The sequence below is a fragment of the Xyrauchen texanus genome, chromosome 49 (assembly GCF_025860055.1).
Source record: "Xyrauchen texanus isolate HMW12.3.18 chromosome 49, RBS_HiC_50CHRs, whole genome shotgun sequence".
NCBI classification, from domain to species: Eukaryota; Metazoa; Chordata; class Actinopteri; order Cypriniformes; family Catostomidae; genus Xyrauchen; species Xyrauchen texanus.
Window position 1 is genome coordinate 4,528,569 of NC_068324.1, and position 23,946 is coordinate 4,552,514.

General features: G+C 36.7%; 1 protein-coding gene across 1 annotated transcript; it reads right to left on the reverse strand.

The window, feature by feature from the left end:
- Window positions 1-1,263: 1,263 nt before the first annotated feature.
- On the reverse strand, window positions 1,264-21,957 carry LOC127640433 (tyrosine-protein phosphatase non-receptor type 9-like). The gene is made up of 13 exons (XM_052123010.1): window positions 21,583-21,957; window positions 14,768-14,911; window positions 12,297-12,386; window positions 11,350-11,474; window positions 11,050-11,155; window positions 10,756-10,866; window positions 8,640-8,956; window positions 8,092-8,179; window positions 7,908-7,977; window positions 6,393-6,471; window positions 5,817-5,967; window positions 4,275-4,482; window positions 1,264-2,983 (listed from the first exon to the last, which is right to left on the reverse strand). The coding sequence occupies exons 1-13, from the start codon at window positions 21,613-21,615 to the stop codon at window positions 2,793-2,795; spliced, it is 1,713 nt and encodes a 570-aa protein (XP_051978970.1). The 5' UTR covers window positions 21,616-21,957; the 3' UTR covers window positions 1,264-2,792.
- Between the last annotated feature and the right edge of the window lie 1,989 nt (window positions 21,958-23,946).

Genomic DNA, 23,946 nt, shown 5'->3' on the forward strand with positions numbered 1-23,946 from the left:
CAGTGCTGCTCAAACACCTATGCTGTTGGAACAGGGGTTGCTTCTGAAGCAAGTGTTATTATAAAATGACAAGATGCATACAAATATACAGTCCTAGCAAATGTGAATCTGTAACTTGAAGTACAGTGCAGTATTTACATTTTAAATGTGAGTTTATGTCAGTAAGTGTGTTGAGCCTCTCAGACCTCTTTATGAGGTCAGAGAGAAAAACTTGAGTTTCTGTGTGCAGTTAATACATTAACATTTAGGCTCCATTTACATTTTGTCATTTAGTAGAAGTGGCAGACCTAGGGGTGGCCATGGCCACCATGGACCGAAGCCTGACCACCCCACTGGCCACCTCACTCGCAATTGCTGTGTTAGTAATTTTTTTGTTGTTTAGAGGTGAAATCATCTCCGTACAAGCATACAAACTTATCATGTGTGCACACCAAACCTCTCCGTCCCGAGTGTCATTGTATTCATCTAACCCTAACTGTGACAATTTAAACTCAAATAATAAAAAATTGGTAACAGAAGAATTAATGCAAGCGCTTTTATAAAATTTTAAGCTTTACATTTCTGCCTTTAAACCCTCCATAAATTGGCCCCATTCACTTCCATTGTAAGTGCCTAAATGTAACCTCACTTTTAGTTTTTTTAAAGAAAAGGAGGGACGGGTTGAATTTGAAAAAAATCTGTCTTCTGAAGCAATATGATAGGTATGGGTGAGAAACAGATCAATAGGTGTCATATTTTTTATTATATATATATTCTCCTCCCTGCCCAGTATGTGGCAATATGCACGAAGAATGTGAATAACCAAAAACAGAAGAATGTGAAAGTGAAAATTTACAGTAAAATAGGACTTAAATATTGATCTGTTTCTAACCCAAACCTATCATATTACTTCTGAAGACATTGATTAAACCACTGGAGTCGTATTGATTACATATATGCTGCTTTTATATGATTTTTGAGCTTCAAAGTTTTGGACCCTATTGACCTTCATTGTATGGACCTACAGAGCTGAGATATTCTTCTAAGAATTACTGTTTGTGTTCTGCAGAAGAAAGAATGTCATGCACATCTTTGATGGCCTGAGGGCGAGTAAATGATGAAAGAATGTTCATTTTATGGTGAACTATTGATTTGGAGTGTGCACATGATTCATATGAAGACAAAATTATTGTAAAAAGACCCTAACAGTGATGTGACCGGTCTGGGTTTGTTCATCAAGTCAGAGATTGAAATTAAAAACACAGTCAGTAAATAGTTCTTCCTTTTATTATACTTTAAAACACATGATTTTGATTTGGTTTTGCTCAAATAACATTGCAGTTTGAGCACAGGTTGATTCTGAGAGAGAACGGGACACTAAGGAAGCATCCCCCTGCACAAATCGTCCACATAACCATCTCTCACAATCCATACATACATGTCCGGATTAAGGCTCTTTAGCTAGAGAGCAAAGTACTCAATCACTAATAGAACTGCTGCAAACATATTGATATTAACATTATTGGGTTAGTTTAATTTCATTGACATAAGCAAAAAAAAAAAAGAAGAAAAAAGAAAGAAAAGATAAAATTGGATATAAAAGAAAATATAATTTATCTATATATTTGGAAGTAGAGTAATAAGTAATGACATAAAACTTGGTTATAATAGAAAAATAAAATTGGTCACATTTTGTGCCCACTGAGGCAGGACTGCAGATCCTGGAATCATTGGGAGTTGCTTCACTACGTCCAAATTCAATATGAACTCAGTATAGCGAAGTCTGCTTAACCCCACAACAAAATAAAAAGTGATTCAAATGCACATTATAAGGTTTTAGATACAACTTTAAACATTTTATTAGTACAATGTTAACAGACAAAACTAGTTAAAAGTTTAAATGACTCAAAGGGTTACCAAAAATGTAACTTCTGTCATCATTTACTCACCCTCATGCTTTTGCAAACCCATATGACTTTCTCCCTTACATGGAACACAAAATGAGATGTTAGACAAGCATGTTTGCCTCAGTCACCATTCACCTATATTGCATCTTTTTTCCATACAATGAAAGTGAATTTTGTATTTCATGGAAAGAATCCAGGTTTGGAAAGACATAAGGGTGTGTAAAATGGTGACAGAAATTTCATTTTTGTGTGAACCATCCCTTTAAAAGTTTTAAAGTGATCCACACAAGTACGAACCAATGAGGTGTCATAACAAGAATGAAACATCAGTCTGACAATGAGACACCAAAAACCAGAATAGTTCTTTCAGACTGTCTGCAAACTGTCACATGCAAATGTTTTTATCTATCTTTTGTAATTATTACAGTAACTTCTCAGGAAAAATAACAGTTCATGTACGTCCAGTTCCAGCTTTTGCCATGAATCACATTTGGGCAAATTTGAAGCTTCTTGTGAAACACGTACATTTTGACAAAGTTCACTGAATAAACTGCAGTCACAGAATATGCAGCACAGATTTTAACAACATTACAGGCACACTAAATGACAGCCAAACCACTGAACACTTACAGGCATCCCCTTTTACAGCAGAGTCATTTATGGTTACTATATAGGCTGCCAATCTTTAAAAGAAGATAATATTGAAATAATTAGTCTGGATCAGTCATGGTAAATCAGGCAGTTGAATGGCTATGGAAGAAGACCCAGTGACTGTGATTGGGCTGCCCACAGGCACGAAAGCAAGCCCTGTCTTTAATGATTGGACGAGAGCAGGCACTGTTTCTCACTGATTGGCTGAGATATGGCCCTGTCTGTCTCTGATTGGCTAAGAGTGGCCTCTGCTACTCATTGATTGGCAGAGAGCAGGCCCTGTCTGTGGGCGTGCTCGAGGATTGCCGTGTGGCAGAAATAGTACTGCTCGGGTGTTTGGATGCTGAAGGCACGCTGCGTTCTCATCCGTCGCACCGTCTGACAAATGGTTAGAGTCCCAACATCCTGCAGCTGGGACAGACAGATATCCAATGCACAAAATGTACCTGTAAGGTGGACGAAATCAAAGGTCAGTCTCATGAGCAATAAAAAAAACAACATCGTCTGAGGAAAATGTGAGTGGTGTTCGCCTGTGCAAAACTTGATGAAACGATGCAATAGGTGGTTACCATGGTGTTGCTATGTGGTTGCTACAATGTTCTGAATGGGTTGTAGCCTGTTGCTATGTGGTTGCTAGGGTATTGCTATTTAGTTGCCAAGACATTCTGAATGTTTTTATTATATTTTTATTGTGTTTTGAGTGTTTAATTAGCACATTGCTATGGGGTTGCTAGGGTGTTCTGAATGATTTGTAGCCCATTGCTATGCGGTTGTTATGGTGTTTTGAGTGGTTGCCACGGCATTGCTATTTATTTACTAAGATACCTGTATTCTGAATGTTTTTAGCATGTTGCTATGTGGTTGCTATGGTGTTCTGAATGGTTTGTAGCCTATTGCTATGTGGTTGCTATGGTGTTGAGTGTTTTTAAGGTAGTTGTAATGCAGTTGCTAAGATGTTTTAGGTTTTTCTTTAGCGCGTTGCTATGCAGTTGCTAGGGTGATTTGAATAGTTGCCACAGTGTTACTATGTATTGCTAATATATTTTTAATGTTTTAGCATATTCAGCACATAGATTTTCTCCCCATTTTGGAATGCCCAATTCCCAATGCACTCCAAGTCCTCATGGTGGTGTAGTGTTTCGCCTCAATCTGGGTGGCGGTGGATGAATCTAATTTGCCTCCGCATCTGAGATGTCAACTGGCGCATCTTATCACGTGGCTTGTTGAGCGCATTACCGCTGAGACATAGCGCGTGTGGAGGCTTCACGCCATCCACGCACCACTCACCTTGCTCCCCACCGAGAGCGAACCACATTATAGTGACCACGAGGAGGTTACCCCATGTGACTCTACCCTTGCTAGCAACCGGGCCAATTTGGTTGCTTAGGAGACCTGGCTGGAGTCACTCAGCATGCCCTTGGATTCTATCACACAAACTCCAGGGGTGGTAGTCAGCATCTTTACTCACTGAGCTACCCAGGCCCTGGTTTTAGCACATTGTTGTGCAGTTGCTCAGGTGTTCAGAGTTTTTCTTTAGCATGTTCCTATGTGGTTGCTAGGGTGTTCTGTGTTGTTGCTAGTAGCTTGGTGCTGGTATTAGTAATAGTAGCCTAATAGAGAAGCTTGCCATATCAGACACCACTAATAATAATTCACACTAGGAGAAAAGACATTAATGTGCTTAATTAATATGTAGATTAGTATTTGTGATGCATTTAATTATGTTTTGGAACCAACCGGTCCTGCCGATTCCAGCACTGCAATGAACCACCATGGGCGGCCCGAGTGGGTGACCCTTCCACTGTGACCCCAAAGCCTGGACCGCACACTGGTGCTGATGCTTCACGGCCCCTAGGAATTCAATCAGAGACACGGCGGAGGACGGGACCCCATAATCAGGCCAGCTAAGGAACTGGAAGTGAGTCACCTGCCTCTGTTCAAATGTCTGAAAATACATAGACAGGGTTATTATAGTTTTAAATGCTTTATTTAAAATGTATTTTCAATTTGTCATTCCTATTTTGCTCAGTACTTGTTTGAGTGTTTTCTTTTTCATTTTTGTTTTGGAATTATTAAACAGTAATTTAGGTTAGATGATTTTTTTCACTTAATATTCGTTAACAATAAAAGGCACTGATATAATGATATGCATCCTTTTCAGTCACATTACTTTTTCCTCACAGTCGCCACATGTTGTTGAATGGCATCGATCTTTTACTTTGTGCACAACCCCCTACTACAGTGAGAGGAAATCACTCCCATGTGGAACCAAATTGCATGTTATGTGACTAAAATGTCTGTGATTAGCCACTGGTTGGTAAATGTTCACGTTTCACTCACCGGTGATTGTGTAGTTGGCAAGAAGTTCAGCACAATGTTGAGAGTAAAAGTTTGGTTTGACTCGTTTTGTGTGTCCAAAGATGACATCCACCCAACCCATTTGTTATTAAATCATGTCTCTTCTAATACCCTTTCTTTTCTTTGCATCCAGTTGTTGATTATATTTCATTCTAATCATGGATCACACATATGAGGAAAAGCCATTCGAGTCTCTCTCGTTAATATGCGCTCATTTACAGATGCTCTGCACAGAACAGCCGGTTTTCTTAAAGAGACAGTACTGGTTTTTAAAACGTGTTCAACAAATCAATGTTAATAGTACAAATTATGCATGTAAACAATAAAAATGTAACAAAATATAATATATGCAATATAATATCATATTTATTGATGGAATGCATGGATTTGTTCATTTTTAAAAACCCTAAATGTGACCAAAAAAAAAAAATTAAAAAAATGTATTAATATTTTCATAATGTACTTTAGATAGAAGGTCCCATGTATAATTAACAGCAGTAGTTTGGGGAGAATTTCTTTCATAAGCAAGCAAAATGGACATTATAACTGAAATATATCCATAAGGATCGGTAATGAATCGAAATCAAATAACAAGCTTTTAAATCGGGATCAAATCAAATCGGGAAATCTGTATCAATACCCTTTTTGACCGATCAAGGACTATCTAATATTTATACAGATCTGAAGTCAGCCCAAATATTGCCAAGTTATGATTCACAAAAGTATGACTCTTACAAATGACTCTTTTAATGAATTAGTCAAAGATTTATGGAAGATTTGAGTCTCTTCATGAACAATTGAAGTTACGCTCTCACATAATTTCTTTTTTGTAAAACTGTACATGATATTGAAATAAAACATGTTACAAAAACAGTATTGTTTTGCTTAGAATGCATTTGAATGCTTGCTGGTGTGTCATACCTCTGTGTTGTGTAGCTCTAATGTGGTTTGGTTGTAATGCGCATGGTTGTCTACTCTATGATTGACCACAGCGATGTGTCCGTACACCTCCTGACCACACTCCTCTTGGGGCCAGTACTGTCCACACTTCCTTCGGCCTCCTTCTTGTGTCCTAAACACAGACAGACAGACAGACAGACAGACACACTTTAATCAGCAGTCTCTTTTGAGAGTCGCACGTAAAGTAGTTCACACCAACAAAGCGCCAATGGACGTCATGATATATTGCACAGACAAAATCATTATTCTGGTAAACAAAGTTGTGTTCCGCTCCAATGAGTGCTTCCTAAGAAAAACCAGTTGCTGGATTGTTTGAGTTCGCAAGAGTCATGGCTCTGATTCCTTGAAAGATATTCAAAAGATTTGTTTGAGAAATTTAGATTCAAGTACACAATCTTTCAGCACACCTTTATATTTCTCTTTGTTCTCACTCCTAATCATCAAATAAAAAGAGCAAATGGTGGTTGGTGACTTGACACATTAGTCAGACACCTTCTTCATGTCTAAGTGAACTGATCTCCGTGACCCCGGTCTCACCTTGTTGTCATGACGATGACGAGCACACTTTGCTCCCAAACCATTCTCCAGAAATCTCCGTAGGTTTTCTCCAGCGGACCTGTTCAAAAACAAAGCATATATACACGATCAGCTACTACATTAAAACCACCTGCCTAATATCGTGTAGGTCCCACTTGTGCTGCCAAAACAGCGCCAACCCACATCAGAATAGCATTCTGAGATTATATTCTTCTCACCATAATTGCACAGAGTGGTTATCTGAGAACAGTCGAGTGTTTATCAATGTGAAACATCCCCATTTATTCTAATAACACTTATTAAGCATTTGGGCACTGAAGACACAAGCTTGTTAAGTTTAGTAAGTGGAATTTTCCCCCATTATGTAGTCCTTCATCTGCGCAATTGTATGGGGCCTTAGTTGCTGTATTTTGCGCTTCATAATGTGCCACATTTCTCAATTGTCCACATCAGGACAGCAGGCAGGCCAATCCAGCACCCGCATTCTCCGCTTTCACAGCCATGCACTTGTAATCTGGGTAATATATAGTTTAGCATTGTCCTGCTGGAAAATTCAGGGGTGTCTCTGGAAAAGACATCATCTGGATGGCAGTATAAGTTGCTCCAAAACTATCCTATATTTCTGTATTAATAGTGAAAAAATAGATGTGCAAGTTGTCCATGCCATCAGCACTGACATACCCCTGGCCCAAACAGACACTGGATTACATATTAAAAAAACGGACGCTTTTGACTGCTTGGATGGTCCTAATCATCTTTTGCAAACTTTTTGAAATGTGGACTCTTTGGACCAAAACACGGTTCCACTATTCTACTTTCCATCTAAGGTGAGACCGTGCCCAGAGAAGTCGGCAGCGCTTCTTGACAGTGTTGATGTACGGCTTCTGCTTTGCATAGTAAAGTCTTAACTTGCATCTGTGGATGCAGCGCGAGTGGGTTGACTAATAAAGGTTTACTAAAGTAATCCCAAGCCCTTGTTCATGATATCCATTTTTTAAGACAGTGATGTCTGAGGGATCACAGATCACATGCATTCAAAAACGGTTTCAGTCTTGCCCTTTACGCATCGAGATTTGACCGGGTTCCTTGAATCTTTTAACTATATTGTGCACTGTAGAGGGTGAAATGCCCAAACTCCTTCCAATTTGTCTTTGGCATTGTTCTCAAAGTGCTGGATTATTAGCTGATGCACCTGTTGGCAAATTGGTGAGCACCCATCCTTGCTCTTGAAGGACTAGGCTTTTTTCAGAGGCATCTTATATACTATGACACGATTGCCTCACCCGTTTAACATTTGTTTCACATCACCTTTTTAAACACAATTAGTCAGATTCAAAAAACAAGCAATGAAATTCACTAGGTAAAACATATAAAAAGTGTTGTTAGTAGTTCTCTAAATAAAGCACAGGGTGAATTGAATTGACAAATGACTCATTTTTGTTTTTATTAACATTTTCCATACTGTCCCAAGTTTTTCTAAATAGGGGTGGTAAAAAAGGGGCTGATTGTTTTTACCCTGAGTTCCAATATATGCATTTTTCTGTTTATATCCGTCCATGAAGCTGGCGTTTATGTAGTCTGATCTCTGTGAAAAGAAAACCGGTCGTTTAGAACAAATGGTACATTAAATAAAACATTCATAAACGCAAATATAGCCAATTATAGATCTGTAAACAGAATAAAATAAGACAGCACAGACCTCGTTCCGTCTTGGTTTGAGTTGCACACGGGTTTGATCAAGGCACAATACGTCGCCATAGCGATTCCGTTCCTGATTGTGAACAGCCCTGAAGAATTTTAAAAAACAACATGAAATCAAAATTGACCCCAGATTGATGGCAGTTACTTTCTAAATAAACAACCCTGGTATTTTTGTACTTGTTAGGCCTAGTCAGTTAGTTTTCAAAATAAACTTTCATTAAAATAGGCTCAAAATTGTATTGAGCAATAATACCACTGCCTATTTTTCACGATCCAATCAAATCCTGTTGGATAAAATCAAGTCCCACCCTCTTTATGACTTTCTTTTGTCCATAGGAAAATGTAGCCTCAGTAACCATTCACTTTAATCATGATGAAAAAAAAAAAAAAGTGAATGGTGACTAAGGCTAACATTCTGCCCAACATCTCCTTTCATATTCCATGAAATAAAAATAAAAAAAAACTCACATGGGTTTGCAACAATATGAGGGTGAGTAAATGATGACAGAATTTCATTTTTGGATGAACTATCCCTTTAAAACTCACATTGCACAGGTAAACGTTCCTGGAGGCTGTTCGCGGCGAATCTCCTCATATTCCAGGTAGATTCCGCTGCGCTGAGCCCGGTTCAGGTGGGCCATGAGCTCGGGCAGACCCATACCCTCGGGTCCAGGTGTGTGTATGGAGGTGTTCTCCAGGGGAATCCCCACCAGCTCATCCACTGGGTCCACACGGCCATTCTGCTCAGAAAGCAGCTGCAGGTTCCAGCTGTGCACATCCAGAGGCAGACACCCGCCAAGGTGTTGAGGTAAACAGTCTCTGGGGAGGTGCTGCTGCAGGTCGGCCATCTTCACCATCTGAACCTGATATTACATCAGTCAATCAGACAGTATTACAATGGAAACACAGTAAAGTAAACATTGCTATATGGGCTAAGAAATACTGTATGAGCAATAATTAATTAACAGTAGATCATCATTCATTTACCGTAGACGAAAAGTGATCACTTGCCAAACATTGTCTTTTGAAAAATAAAATGTATCACATTTCGCATGAATAATTGTGAATTAGTCCATAAACGGTGATGGTGACAGAGTCTTGGCAGAGTTACAATGCTCTATATGTAAATATTCACCAAGTTAAGCTTTTTATAGCCTGTATATTCACCACATTAAGGGTTTTGGCCACAGAGGAACACAAAAAGCTTCCTGGGAAATGCAAGCTTGTAGTACCACCTGTTTACTCCAGAGGGCAGTAAGTGAAACTTCAGCTGTATGGCAACACGCAGTTTATACAGTGAAGAAAACACTTTACGTTCTTGCGTTCAAAACACTTGGAGCGCTAATTCAAACTAAGTGGTCTCAATATGTGTTCTAAGTAATAAACTATATTTAACTTGATACAGTGGACCTAAAAATGTTATGTTTATTACACAACGCACCTGAGATGCTACACAAGCATGTCTGATGCTTGTTGAAACTGACGGGCCTTTAAACAAGCCCTCATAATAAATCTCCAACTGATTGACAAATTCACTTGTGAAATGGATTGCTGTGAACTGTGTGTCAATGATTGGCTTATGATCAATAATATGGTAGTAAACAATACATTGTATTGTAAAGCCATTTTGTATTGTCTTATCAATTATATATATATATATATATATATATATATATATATATATATATATATATATATATATATATATATATAAATATATATATATATATAAATAAATGTGTATAATTATTTCATCATTATATATAGAATTATTGTTATATGCTTTCAGCAAATATTTGTATATGCGATTAATTAATTAATCGGGACACTGTGTAATTAATTTGATTAAAATTTGTAATCGATTGACACCCCATCATCATTCACTTCTAATTGACTATATCACAATTCCAGTGGGTCAGAAGTTTACATACACTCAGTTTACTGTGCCATTAAGCAGCTTGGAAAATTCCAGAAAATGATGTCAAGCCTTTAGACAATTAGCCAATTAGCTTTTGATAGGAGGTGTACTGAATTAGAGGTGTACCTGTGGAAACTCAGTGCCTCTTTGCTTGACATCATGGGAAAATCAAAAGATATCAGTCAAGACCTCAGAAAAAATTATTGTGCAATTTCCAAACACCTGAAGATACCACGTTTATCTGTACCAACATTATAGTACGCAAGTATAAACACCATGGGAAGGAGATGCATTCTGTCTCCGAGAGATGAACGTAGATTGATGCGAAAAGTGCAAATCAATCCCAGAACAACAGCAAAGGACCTTGTGAAGATGCTGGAGGAAACAAGTAGACAAGTATCTATATCCACAGTAAAACAAGTCCTACAAGTTTTTGGATACCCAAAACATTTGACCCAAGTTAAACAATTTAAAGTCAATGCTATTAAATACTAACAAAGTGTATGTAAACTTCTGACCCACTTGGGAATGTGATGAAAGAAATAAAAGCTGAAAGAAATAATTCTCTCTACTATTATTCTGACATTTCACATTCTTAAAATAAAGTTGTACTCCAGCCGACCTAAGACAGGGAATGTTTTCTATAATTAGATGTCATTAATTGTGAAAAACTGAGGTTAAATGTATATGGCTAATGTGTATGTAAACTTCTGACTTTATACTGTTGTGTATGTGTCCACCAACCCTTTCTCTGAGCTTCTCCTTCAGTAACAGGCTCAGTAAGTTATATGGCACCCTAAACCACACAGGTGCTCCGACGATGAGCACTTTCTTCAGCCGTGCTGGGAATGCACCCTGAAGGAAACAGCAGAGGCTTAAAAAACAAACAAAAAAACAGACTTTTCTGATTTATTTTGAGAACAGCAGCAAAGCTTCCAGACCACAAAAGACACTACAAATGATTAATACAAATACACAAGCTTAAGCTGAATTACTCTTGACACCTTAAGCGTCAGTTAATACATAACAGAAACTCACTTTGAGCAGGTTAAGGATCTTTTTGCTCAAGTCAAGTTCAAAGTTTGTGTAGTTGGATCCAGCCATGTCATAAATGAAAACCAGCCCGTTCCTCTGAGTCTCAAAACTTCAGGGGAAAAAAAAGAAGAGATTTATGAGTGATCATTTATGAGATAATGAACATGAAATCAAAACGGATCCCATTTACTTTCTTAATATATATCCCCCTTTCAACAAAAGCATAATAATTTTCTCTGCCTCTGCAACAAATGTTCATTTCTGCTGATGTAAAAAGTCTTTCACTCTTTTTACACTCTTTACCTCTCCACGGCTCGGTCCAGAAGGTAAAACAGGGCCTGCAGAACTACATGATTCCCTGTTTTACTGGGATGGTGCAGTTTAGCCGTGTACAGGGCGATGGATGCTCCAGACGGGTCCCGGACACCCTGATACCAGAATACATAGAGGAAAACATCCCAATCAAACACAAATGACTTGACATTTACATTAAAAAACCCAAAAGATACAGAAGAGTCATCTCAGACCGTTCAGAATGGTCATTTCCACACTTGTAGTTTCACTGAGGTGTAGTTTTATCAGTGTACACATGAGGGCAGAATGGAGTTCATCCAGCAGACTCATTCTTAGAAAACATTTATAGCGCTTCTGATAACAATATTCATCTCTCTGTCATTCAATAATTATGCAAAATCAGGTTTATTTGCTTTCAGCTGCCGAGATGACATGCATTTCCATATGCACACACACACAGAAGGCTCTTAACATCAATCAAATATTTATGTTAATAAAAGATTCCAATAATCTGATGACTCAAGAAATATATGGGACTCTGGGAAGTGAGGAAGAGAGGTTAAAGTGATCAATGAAAGTATCAGATGAACAGAGGCAGCCTGCCTTCACAGCATCCAATCAGCTCTCGGAACACTGATCCACCTGACCAATAGGAGAGCAGTACAGCCCCTGAAAGTCCCACACACACCTTACACAAACATTATCAATTACAAATGCTGAAAGCTTGTCTCTCAAACACAATGGCCTTGTTTACACCTGGAATTCATATCCATCTCGTGTGAAATGTTGAAGTGAAAGCACAGCAGTGACTCTGCAGATATAATTAGAGACAAACAGCTGAGTGGAAATAAAACTCAGCACTGCATTTTTGCCATTTGTGAACCATTAACCTGATTTCCCAGCAACATAAATAGCTTTTTTTAAATATATAGTCCTGATATGAAGAGTGAACTTACCAACACAGTGAACTTCCCACTCAATAGTTCAGAGCGTAACGGCTCCTCGTGCGGCTGAAGTTTGACTATTCCCTCTCTCAAACGAGTCTCCTATAGGAGAGAGATTATTGGCATACTTAAGTCTTATTTTTCATTTTTACTTTATCCTTCTTGTCTACTTAAAGGGATAGTTCATCCAAAAATGAAAATTCTCTCATCATTTAATCACCCTCATTCCATCCGAGATGTGGATGACTTTCTGTCTTAAGCAGAACAAAAACAAAGATTTTAGAAGACTATTTCAGCTCTGTAGGTCCATATAATGCAAGTGAATAGTGATCAGACCTTTGTTGCTCCTAAAATCACATAAAAGAAACAGATGCAAGTCATTCAACTCCAGTGGTTTAATCCATATATTTAGAAGCATTATAATAGGTGTAGGTCACCCACACCTATTATATTGCTGCCGAATATATGGATTAAACCACTGAAGTCTCATGGATTACTTCTATGTTTCCTTTATGTGATTTTGTATGGACCTACAGAGCTGAGATATTCTTCTAAAAATCATAATTTGTGTTCTACTGAAGAAAGAAATTCATCCACATCTGGGATGGAATGAAGGTGGGTAAATGAGGAAATTCTCATTTTTGGATGAAATATCCCTTTAAAGGGAAAGTGTAAAATGTCTGTCCCACTAGTGGCACAAAATGGAATTGCAATCTGTTGATTTGAGCAGCCAGACTGGGTGTGACATGACAACAATGGCTTAATCAATGGCATGAGTATGGGGTGGAGATACCTGTTTGTGTTTGAAAGCTGTTTGAAAATGGTCATTATTTTTGAAATTCTGTTCAGTGCCACTATTGGTAAAATTACACAGTTAACCATTAAACTTCCTACTTTAACTTTTTATTATTTATTATTTGTTTGTTTCTTTTTAAAATTTAGTTTTTGGCCTTTTTGACCGTTTTATTCACAGAAACCAGAGCCTTACAACTTGGAAGTTCGTAATTACAATGTCGGAATTTGTAGTTACGATGCAATGTGCAGACAAATTATTAGAGTCGGAAAGAATGGACCCGTTATGCCATTTCATATTTCTTTCTCTCCTCTCTCTGTCACTTACTGACAAAGACAGGAAGTGTTTTTAGCATCAATGCTACAAAAGAAACAGCAAAGTGACACATTGGGTGTGTAATAGATTCATTAAAGGGATAGTTCACCCAAAAATGAAAATTCTCTCATCATTTACTCATCCTCATGCCATCACAGATGTGGATGACTTTCTTTCTTCAGTAGAACACAGATTATGATTTTTAGAAGAATATCTCAGCTCTGTAGGTCCATATAATGCAAGTGAATAATGATCACATCTTTGTCACTCAAAAAATCTCAGGTAGCATAAAAGTAATCCATAAGACTCCAGTGGTTAAATCCATATCTTCTGAAGCAATATGATAGGTGTGGGTGAGAAACAGATCAATATTGAAGTCTTTTTAGACTTTCAAATCTCCACCTTTCACCAGCTCCAATCAGTAGGTGGCAATATACACGAAGAATGCGAACCACCAAAAACAAGAAGAAAGTGAAAGTGGAGATTTATCATAAAAAGGCCTTAAATATTGATCTGTTTCTCACCCACATCTATCATATAGTTTCTGAAGACATGGATTAAACCACTGGAGTCGTATGGATTACTTTTATGCTGACTATTATGTAGTTTCAAGAAATAAAAATGTTGGTACCCATTTACTTGCATTGTTTGGACCTACAGAGCTGAAATATTCTTCTAAAAATCTTAATTTGTGTTCTGCAGAAGAAAGTCTGTCTGGTAAATACACATCTGGTATGGCATGAGGGTGAGTAAATAAGAGAATTCATTTTTGGATGATCTATCCCTTTAAGTATCTATTTTATCATTCTTGTTCGGTCACGTATTATGATGGGAAATGTAGATTTGTTGCACAAGCCTGTTGCCACATAATTTTTTTAATTTTCAGGGTTCCCACACCTATTCATCAATTAATTTCCATGACTTTTCCAGTTGTTTCTAGCCAATATTTTAGACCAGAGCATAACCAGACAAATATATGTTCTGGTGATCGATCTATTTTTTTAATACATTTTCAGGCCTGGCCATCACAACTGTAAATTATATTTCCACGTTTTCCATGACTGTGGGAACCTGACTGGTTTACTCCATTTGCACTATTTGTTACTTATTTTTGCAATATTCTCATAGTATGCAGCTAATGCAAAAGTGCTTTTTTGTCATTCCATTACAGCACATTAAACTGAAATTGCTCTAATAATAATTACTATGAAATATCCATACATTTTGCATTTATTGAATTTATAACACTTTTCTCTTGAATGTCCCTAGAAGGACAAGGGTTTTGTCATAATAAGCAGCTAATTCGGTGGATATTTCTCAGCAAAATTGTGCTAAAGTCTCACCAAGTTAAGAAGAGACACAAACACTCACTTACCCTGTAGCTGTGGAAAAGCTCGATGGCTCGCAGGACATCAAACTTGCGGGCCATCAGAAATTTTACCGCCACGTCCCAGGATAACGGCGAGACGCCATGCTGGGACGTCCATTTATTAATCTCCTCCAAAAATTGCTTAGTGGCCTGTGAGAGAAAAAAAGATACTTTAGGGTTTATCGAGATCAAATTTGCCAGTACAATGGTATACTTTTTGGTCGGTCGTGTAATTTCCTTACAATGCCCTATATTACAAATTCAAATGTAAAATGTGTAAAAAATATTTTTTTTACAATAATTATTTTACAATATTTTCACAAAACTTTGTAACTCAAAAAATATTTATATTCAAAACAAAAAGGTGGTGACAATTGCGACATTATTAATCATAATTACTTTCAAGTCTTAATTGCATAGGTATTCAATAGAATTTCCTATAGAACTATCTAAACTGTATGTGTGCATCAGGGGGGTTTTAGTGGGTTTAAGGCAGATGAAGACAAGTAAACAAGAAAAGTCCAAACACACGTATGTTCTCAGCAATTTCCTGACAATTATAAAAACAAGACCATATGGAGAGAGGCATGGAAAACTCTGACTGATGTTAGGATTGAGAGTCTGGAGAACACAGGACATAAAGAAAGGGGTTCCCTTCTAGAGTGCAGCTGGTTCTACAACAGCCTTCACTCATATCAAACACAGTGATGAAATCAAACTGACTTTCTGTAGAGCAAAGTGCTCCAAAACATGCAAATTGCCAGATTCTCGCATAGCTCATTTTCATATGTTTGCAAATCAACGTCTACTTTCGTTGTTTGGGAAAACTACTCTCCCTTTAAATCTGAGCAGTTAAAATCATTCAGACAGACCTAGAAGACTAGAACGTCAGCCAACCTGCGAGACTGTTTCACTACTACAGCTTCAACAAAGAAAGTTCTGCTGATTCAGTTGAAGAAAAAGTATGTTTAAAAAAATAAAACAAGCTCATTCTCTTTTTATGTTTCTCTCCAGAGGTTCCAGTCCACCTACTTGCACAACACGGTCTCCTTAAATACCAGATAAGCAGCATGTCCAAGAGATGAACTTTGTTGTGCCGGCCTCGGGAATCAGCAACTCCAGCAATATTACAGTTCTGGACTCTGGTTTTACATGGGTCACATCTGACACTTTTAATCAATGTATCTTTTTACCCCTTTAATGCACTTAAATATTACTCAAGGTTTCGTGCATCAAAATCAGTCACAATCTAATTTTAAACAACCGTTTCCCCTCCCATTTCTGACAATAAGAATAATACAAGCTGTTTTTGCTACTGTACCTTTAAGACTTCTAAATGTAAATGACCATGTTATGATTGGCTAACCTCTTTGCATATGAAATAAGCAACAACATGTTGATAAGTAATTTGCGTGGATTACTCTGGAGTACTCAAGTAGAGTTCTTCTTAATTAATTGGCTGTTGAACAGATTGGCGAATCATTTAGACTAAATCAGGAGTCATTAATATGAATTTATTTTCTTCAACAAATTCATTTTTACATGACACCGCATGTAGTATAAACTCATTCCTATAAAGTTTGTTTCCATCTGAAGTTTAAAAAAAGTTTCCAATTAACAAATTGGGCTTTACTTGTCTGTTTTGAAATACAAGTTTTGTAAGGTTAGTGATTTAAAATAGTCTATACACCTTATTCAGCCCCGCCCTTTTCCATGCGCCACTCTTTCGAATTTTGTCATGTAACTTCCTGTTTGTATTATTGTGTTATTGTATTGTACTGAGAAGAGTCAATCAAAATTGAGTATGTGTGGGAGCACAGAAAGTATTTTCCCCAAGAGTTGATGGTGTGAGTCCACACATCCCCTTCACTAAGAGAGGTGTTTTATCTGTCAATGTAAATGTTCGTTTTTTCCAACACCCGCGGAGGTAAATTGAACCTGACAGATCAAATTTGGACAGCTATGACACACTGCACTTTTTCCATGATACAAGCGTTTCATTATGCGTTTAATTTTTAAGTTCATGACATTTAAGTAAATTATTGATCAATAATAACTTTTGGTCATTTTATAACCTGTAAATCTACTTTTCTAGCCAATTACACTTTGATATGAACACCATAGAAATATACATAGAATACACCTACACCGGAATATCAAAGACAACATTTTCAAGACGGCTGCGCGCGCTAGTTCTCTGGCGCATAAGGTGAATACTGACTTGTTGGTCATTTGACAATGTTTAGTAACTAATACATAACCAAGAGTTTTGTTATACTATATAGTTATGTTAAAGGGAAGACTCTCCAAACAATTTACATTGTCATAATGTACTCACCCTCATGTTATTCCAAACCAGTGTTAGAAATTAAAGGGGGTAAGGACAGAAATGTCACAAATACCCCTGCAATTCAAAATGCACACTTTAAACCCCGACGATGTCATTACTGGAAAAATCAAGTTTTGTGCTTATAAGTCAAATATCTAAGTTCCTTGAACTTATTTTTCTTAAAACACATAGATGTAAGATTTAAGTTTTAATAGCTCAAACTATATACAATTGAGGCTATGGGGAATACCCACAATGCTTTACGTTTGAATTACTGTAATTATGTTTCATTTAAAAAGTTATTTTTAAGAATTCATAGATGTTTTAGCTCTTTTTTCATATTATTTATGTTGTTTTGTTGCAAACAGTTGTTTCGTGTGTGATCTTGTGTCCCCTTTGGACCCTGTTAACACTATCTCAAGTTTTCCTTGTGGATGTGAAACTGAAGTGCAGGAATATATGGACATTTTTTTTTAATGATTGACGTATAGAATCGGTTAGTCTTCATTTTTTAGATGCTATTATGACCTACATTTTAGTACATTCAATTAAAATGATTAAGTTGAAACAACAACATTTAAATAGCAAATCTGAGTTATATTATCTTAAATAGTTAGGTTAATTTTATATGAAAACCAAGTTAGGAGAACTTAATAACAGACATTTTGGAGACGCCATTACTAAATTCAATTGAGGATATAAGTTTAATAATTTGAGTAAAGTCCACTTATTAGGGTTTTCAGTGCGGAGGCAAAAATGCCCTTTTAATGAATTCTTCAGGTTTTTTTTTTATTTGTAAAATTAAATATAGCCATTAATATATAATTGCCCTAGTTATAAATATTATGGCATAAAAAGTAGATGTTGATTGAATTTTATAGGATAATAGTCTAACTGAGAATAATTCTCAATCTTTTAAATTTAAATAAAATAAAAATTTGCGCCTGAAAATCAAATTTAGACACAATTTAATAATAATAAAAAACTAAATATTTCTGACACTGTTGCAAACCCGTATGACTTGTTTTTTTTTCATCTGTTGAGCACAAAATGAGATCTTATGGACAATTTTAGCCTCATTTTGGGGTGAGCTATCACTTTAATAAATTTTTTTTTTTTTTTTAAATTAGTCATTTGCCAAAACAAAATCTAGTAAGAAACACTGTAAAGTGCTCATGCTTATAATGTCACAACCATGAAGATTTTTAGCGTGTTTTCTTTTTTGCATTTTGGCATCTGTCGGTACTGAACAGGAAGAAAAACATGTCATCAGCTGCACTCTCCAACAAGCTGGTTGCATTTTCTCTCTCTTTTTCCACTAGTATTCCTTAACCCCCGCCTCCCCCTTCCCCCTTTGGTTGCTCCAGTGGAAATGCGAAATGCTTTTAGCAGCTCATGTCCCTCAGGGCTTCTGAGGGCCGGACGCTGCCAGTCCGACATATAATTACTCTCTCACACTCATGCAGCAGGAACCAGCTGACCCGATAAGCCACGTCTCTGCACTGCATCCGAGATGGGACACACTCAACACTAGCACAGGCAGAAACAGATGATAAGACACCAACAGCTAAGGATAGTTCTTTCAAAAATGACTTTCCTGTAGTACACAAAAGCAGATGTTAGGAAGAATGTTTGCATCAGTCAGCATTAACTTTCACTGCATCTTCTTTCCATACAGTGAAAGTGAATGGTGACTGAAACTGACACTTCCTTTTGTTACACAGAAGGAAGTCAAATGGGTACGAAACAACATTATGATAAGTAAATGACGACAGAATAGTTACTTTTGGGAGAACTATCCCTTTAAATGTTAATTACCACGAGAAAAAAAAAACATCTCTCATTTCTAAAAAGAAGAAGCAAAAATTGCAGTTACAGAAAGTTACAATTAAAGTGAATAGGGCCAGCCAATAAGCATTACATTGCAAATACACAACGTTTCAAAAGTATAACCACAAGCTGTAAACTTTATACAATAAAAATCAAGCACTAACCATCTGTGTAAAGTTACAACTCCATTGCCATGACAATGTAATACCAGTAAACTCAGTAATTTGGCAAACGCCATATATCTCCCTTTAATCACACTAAAATCATGCGAACAAGCGTAATGTATACATCTTGAGCCTATACTTTACATTTTTTTTATATTTGAACTTTATGAACCGGCCCCATTCACTTTCATTGTAAGAGCCGTACGATGACCATAATTGTTTTTCTTTTTTTAAATGAATGAAGGATAAGTCTAAATTATTTTTGGAGGTTATCAACAATATGCCACAAATGCTGTTGAGTAAGCTTAACTTGTATTGAACCCGGAACATTCCTTTAATAAAGGTTGAATGAATGAATGGATCGTTGACTGGGGTTTATTTAAATTAGATTTAGCAGCAGGACGGAGGAAACAGAGACGCCTTGTTAAAGAAAACCATCAGACACACTTTCACCCATCTATAAAAACAGGTTACAGAATTAGCAGAATCTCTAAGAAAAAAACACTGTCACCATGCATAAGATTCATTTTTGATATTTTAATACAAATGAAACCATTCAAGGATATTCAAATCATTAGCATGTTCGACATTTATGTCAGAAGGGAATTTCTGTTTTAGGATTGACAGCATGAAGGATAAAGATGGTGGGGTTAAACTAAGAAACTGCTCCGGAATACGGAGTGTATTTCACGATTTAAGCTACACGCATTCCTGCTGAAAGTGACCTATAATAACAAGCAGACTTATATAATAATAGTTTCCTGTTTCTAGTTTGTCTATATTAGCAAATAATTCTCCCACCAAACAGCTTCATAAACACACATTAAACAGGTTAGTGAGTGTGGGCTACATTTTGCCAATAGTAAAACCTGAAATCTCTGACACTGAGGGGATGAGCCAAAGGAAATCGGCTTAAACAACGTGTTAATGAAAATGTAAAAATGCAAAAAGCTTTCTTTGAGGGTTTGGGTTAGTTGATAGAAAATAGAATTAGTTCCATTTTTTAATAAATCCATAGGAATCAACGGATAGTCCCCACAATGATAGAAAAACATGTGAGCTGGGTTAAGATGTCTGAGTATTTTTTTGTTGCAGCGTTTTGTGTGTTTGTCACTGCAGGTTAAAAGTGTTTTGAGTATTTGTCATTGCATATTAAAGGTATTTTCAGTATTTGTTGTTGCAGGTTAAAGGTGTTTTGAGTATTTTTCACATCAGGTTAAATGTGTTTTGAGTATTTGTCGAGGCAGTTTAAAGGTGTTTACAGTATTAGTCGAGGCAGTTTAAAGGTGTTTTCAATATTAGTTGAGGCAGGTTAAAGGTGTTTACAGTATTTGTCGTTGCAGGTTAAAGCCATTTTGAGTATTTGACATTTCAGGTTAAAGGTGTTTTCAATATTAGTTGAGGCAGGTTAAAGGTGTTTACAGTATTAGTCGAGGCAGGTTAAAGGTGTTTACAGTATTTGTCGTTGCAGGTTAAAGCCGTTTTGATTATTTGTCGAGGCAGGTTAAAGGTGTTTTGATTATTTGTCGAGGCAGGTTAAAGGTGTTTTGATTATTTGTCGTTGCAGGTTAAAGGTGTTTTGATTATTTGTCGTTGCAGGTTAAAGGTGTTTTGATTATTTGTCGAGGCAGGTTAAAGGTGTTTTGATTATTTGTCGTTGCAGGTTAAAGGTGTTTTGATTATTTGTCGTAGGCAGGTTAAAGGTGTTTTGATTATTTGTCGAGGCAGGTTAAAGGTGTTTTGATTATTTGTCGAGGCAGGTTAAAGGTGTTTTGATTATTTGTCGTTGCAGGTTAAAGGTGTTTTGATTATTTGTCGAGGCAGGTTAAAGGTGTTTTGATTATTTGTCGAGGCAGGTTAAAGGTGTTTTGATTATTTGTCGAGGCAGGTTAAAGGTGTTTTGATTATTTGTCGTTGCAGGTTAAAGGTGTTTTGATTATTTGTCGAGGCAGGTTAAAGGTGTTTTGAGTGTTTGATGTAGGAAGATTAAAGGTGTTTTTAAATGTTTGTTGTTTCAGACTAAAGGTGTTTTGGGTATTTGTTATTAAAGGTAATTTTTTTTTTAGTATTTGTTGTTTCAGGTTTTATAGTCACCTGGAAAGTGATTTCTCTGTTGTCATTTCAAAATGTATAGCACCAGTGTCCAGTAGAGTATATATTTTATAAAGAAATCATAGCTTCCAATACCATAGCTACAATACTACAATAGAAACTTGGTATTTGCCAGTACTGTCGTCAAAAACTGAATTAAATTGACAGATTCTGAAAGCTTCTTACACGTATTGGGCATGCATTCTTACATGTATTAGCCTACAATTTTACAGTTTTAACAACAACTGTAGTAACTATTGTACTGTGGCGGGAACTACGGTGACCATAAAGGTGTTCTACTGTAATTAACTGGACAGTGTTACTGGGTTGCTTAGCAACAGAACCTCTGGAACAGTGAATTAGTGTCCTGGTTTCTAGAGTAACTGGATAGTGATGGTATTTCTCACCTGCTCCTCCTCTGCGCTTAGACGGCCAGCCATCCTCTCTTCTCTCCTTTACTCCGCTGGAGGATCTGATTAAAGCTCAGCCAGATGTTAGGATTGGACTGTAACGATCAGAACGGGGTTTTTCAGGCCCGTTAGCAGCGATCAAGCTAGCACGAGCATCAGAGCTTCAGTCCGCCCGCCTGTGTGACGGAGGGAGAAATTCATCACGGTGTTCAGCCGAAACTCTTAAAGGCCCGTTGATATATAATTGGATGTTAAATAAAAATAATAAGCGATCGGCAGCGCTTCATTCGGGCGCTCCAGTACTCTTTACTGTGAGAAAGCGAATGGAGATCCTACGCTTCTGAAAAGCAGGAGTGAAAGATGAAAGACGACGCCCCCTGCTGGTCACAAAGGAGAACTGCAGCTGACTGACGCTCCTCCTTCCCATTCATAAAAACCTTGGTGTGTGTCCGATTCGTTGTAGCGAATCAGTTTGTTCAGAAGGCTCGGTTCAACGAACCGGTTCAAAGTATGATTCACCAATTTGTTTGAGTTTTCATTCAGAGTATTCAGGAGTTCTCCTGCGGCATTTTAAAAATAAAAAAGCTTAATTAAACAGTTTGTGAATTTCGACAGGCTGTGAGTCACTATAAGCTATATATATATATATATATATATATATGACTATGGATATGTTTGTTGTAAGATGTACTTTATGGCATGGCTTTATATATATATGATATATATGTATATATATATACTCAGATATATATATATATATATATATATATATATATATTTTTCTACATTATAGAATTACTAGTTAAGTCATGCTATAACATTATAAAATTATTAATATGGTGGCATCAGATATATATATTTTGACTACATAACTAAATTTCAAACATTTAAGCATACACCTTCAGCTCAAACTATTTTTAAGATCATGAGACACATTTCAGTCAAGTGAAGCTTGTTTGTTCTTAGACAATTTCATTATTGAGAGGTCTCGAGCTTGAATAGTTTGATTTGTGAACATGGAACTAGCAAGACGCGTTTTTATGCTGCAAGTGAGTCGAATGATGTTCGAACGCCTTGAGATTCGGTTCGAATGAATCGTTAAAAAGAACCATTTCAACTGAACAACTCTTTCGCGAATCGGACGTCATTAAACCAGTCAGTACTTCTTCTTTTTTTTTTTTTCGCTGAAAGTTCCATTCCCATCAAATATTGTGCAGCACAAGGGAAATAAATTAAAATGTTATTCTGGAAATTAAGCTAATTTAGCTGCTTCAACAACAGCTTCCTGTGGGCGGGTTTCCATCGGAGTGATTGACAGAGGAGCATTATGACATCATCCTGGAAACATGCAAACTAAAGTGCTTTTACTGTCAGAGGCCTTACACACTGTCACAGTTCCAAAGTAATCTAAATACAAAGAAAAGAAAACACGGTGAGTCAAGAAATTACCTCAGAAGTCTTTTTAAATAGCATTTCATAAACCTCATAATATGCCCCAAAATGCTGTCTAAGTAGGGATCTCACATGGGTTTTGATACAGCACATAATTTAAGTAGGCTTACACAGTTGACATGTTTTTAATAGTTGACAAGCTGTTCTCACAGGCAATAATGCTGACTCCTGTTTTGACAGACTATGTTGGTCAGTGATCCGGGAAGTGTGATCTAGGCTGACTGGTGCTGTGTGTTCCTGGAAAGCAGCTATTGACTAATAACTAAACTCTCGTTAAACCACAGTCATCTCCGATTACACTCTGGTTTTTCTGTGAGATGCGACATGGTGGTTTCATATCACTGAATGCAACCTCATCACAACCTGTCGTCACATTTGTGACTTCCTTAAATGAGCTCTTTGAAATGCAACCAAAAGAGATTTTGATGAGGCCAGCGTTTCATTGGCAAAAACAGTCACTTTAATTATACTCAGCGCTGTTAACATGACACAAATAAAAACTAAACATCAAATAGTATTTAAAAGCTCTTTTTTTGTTTGTTTTGTTTACATTTATAAACATGGAAAATATAATTTAATATATAATAAATATTGCATATTTTAAGGGTCTCTATAAAAGTGCAGTTTTATGAACAATTTGAACAGACCTTTAACCCAAAGTAACTTTACAATTATTCCAATTCATTTGGAAACAACAGTGGAATTTTCTTTGGACATTAAGAAATCATTCAGACCAAGGGATGAAAGAAACATACAGTAAAATTTTATTGAAGTTGTAACACAAATAAAAAAATAAAAAAATTCATAGGCTTCCTCACCAGCTGAATCCTAACGATTAATATAAAAAGCTAAAATTAAAAAAACAAACAAACAAAAAAACAAAACAATAAAGAGCATTTGTAAAGATGC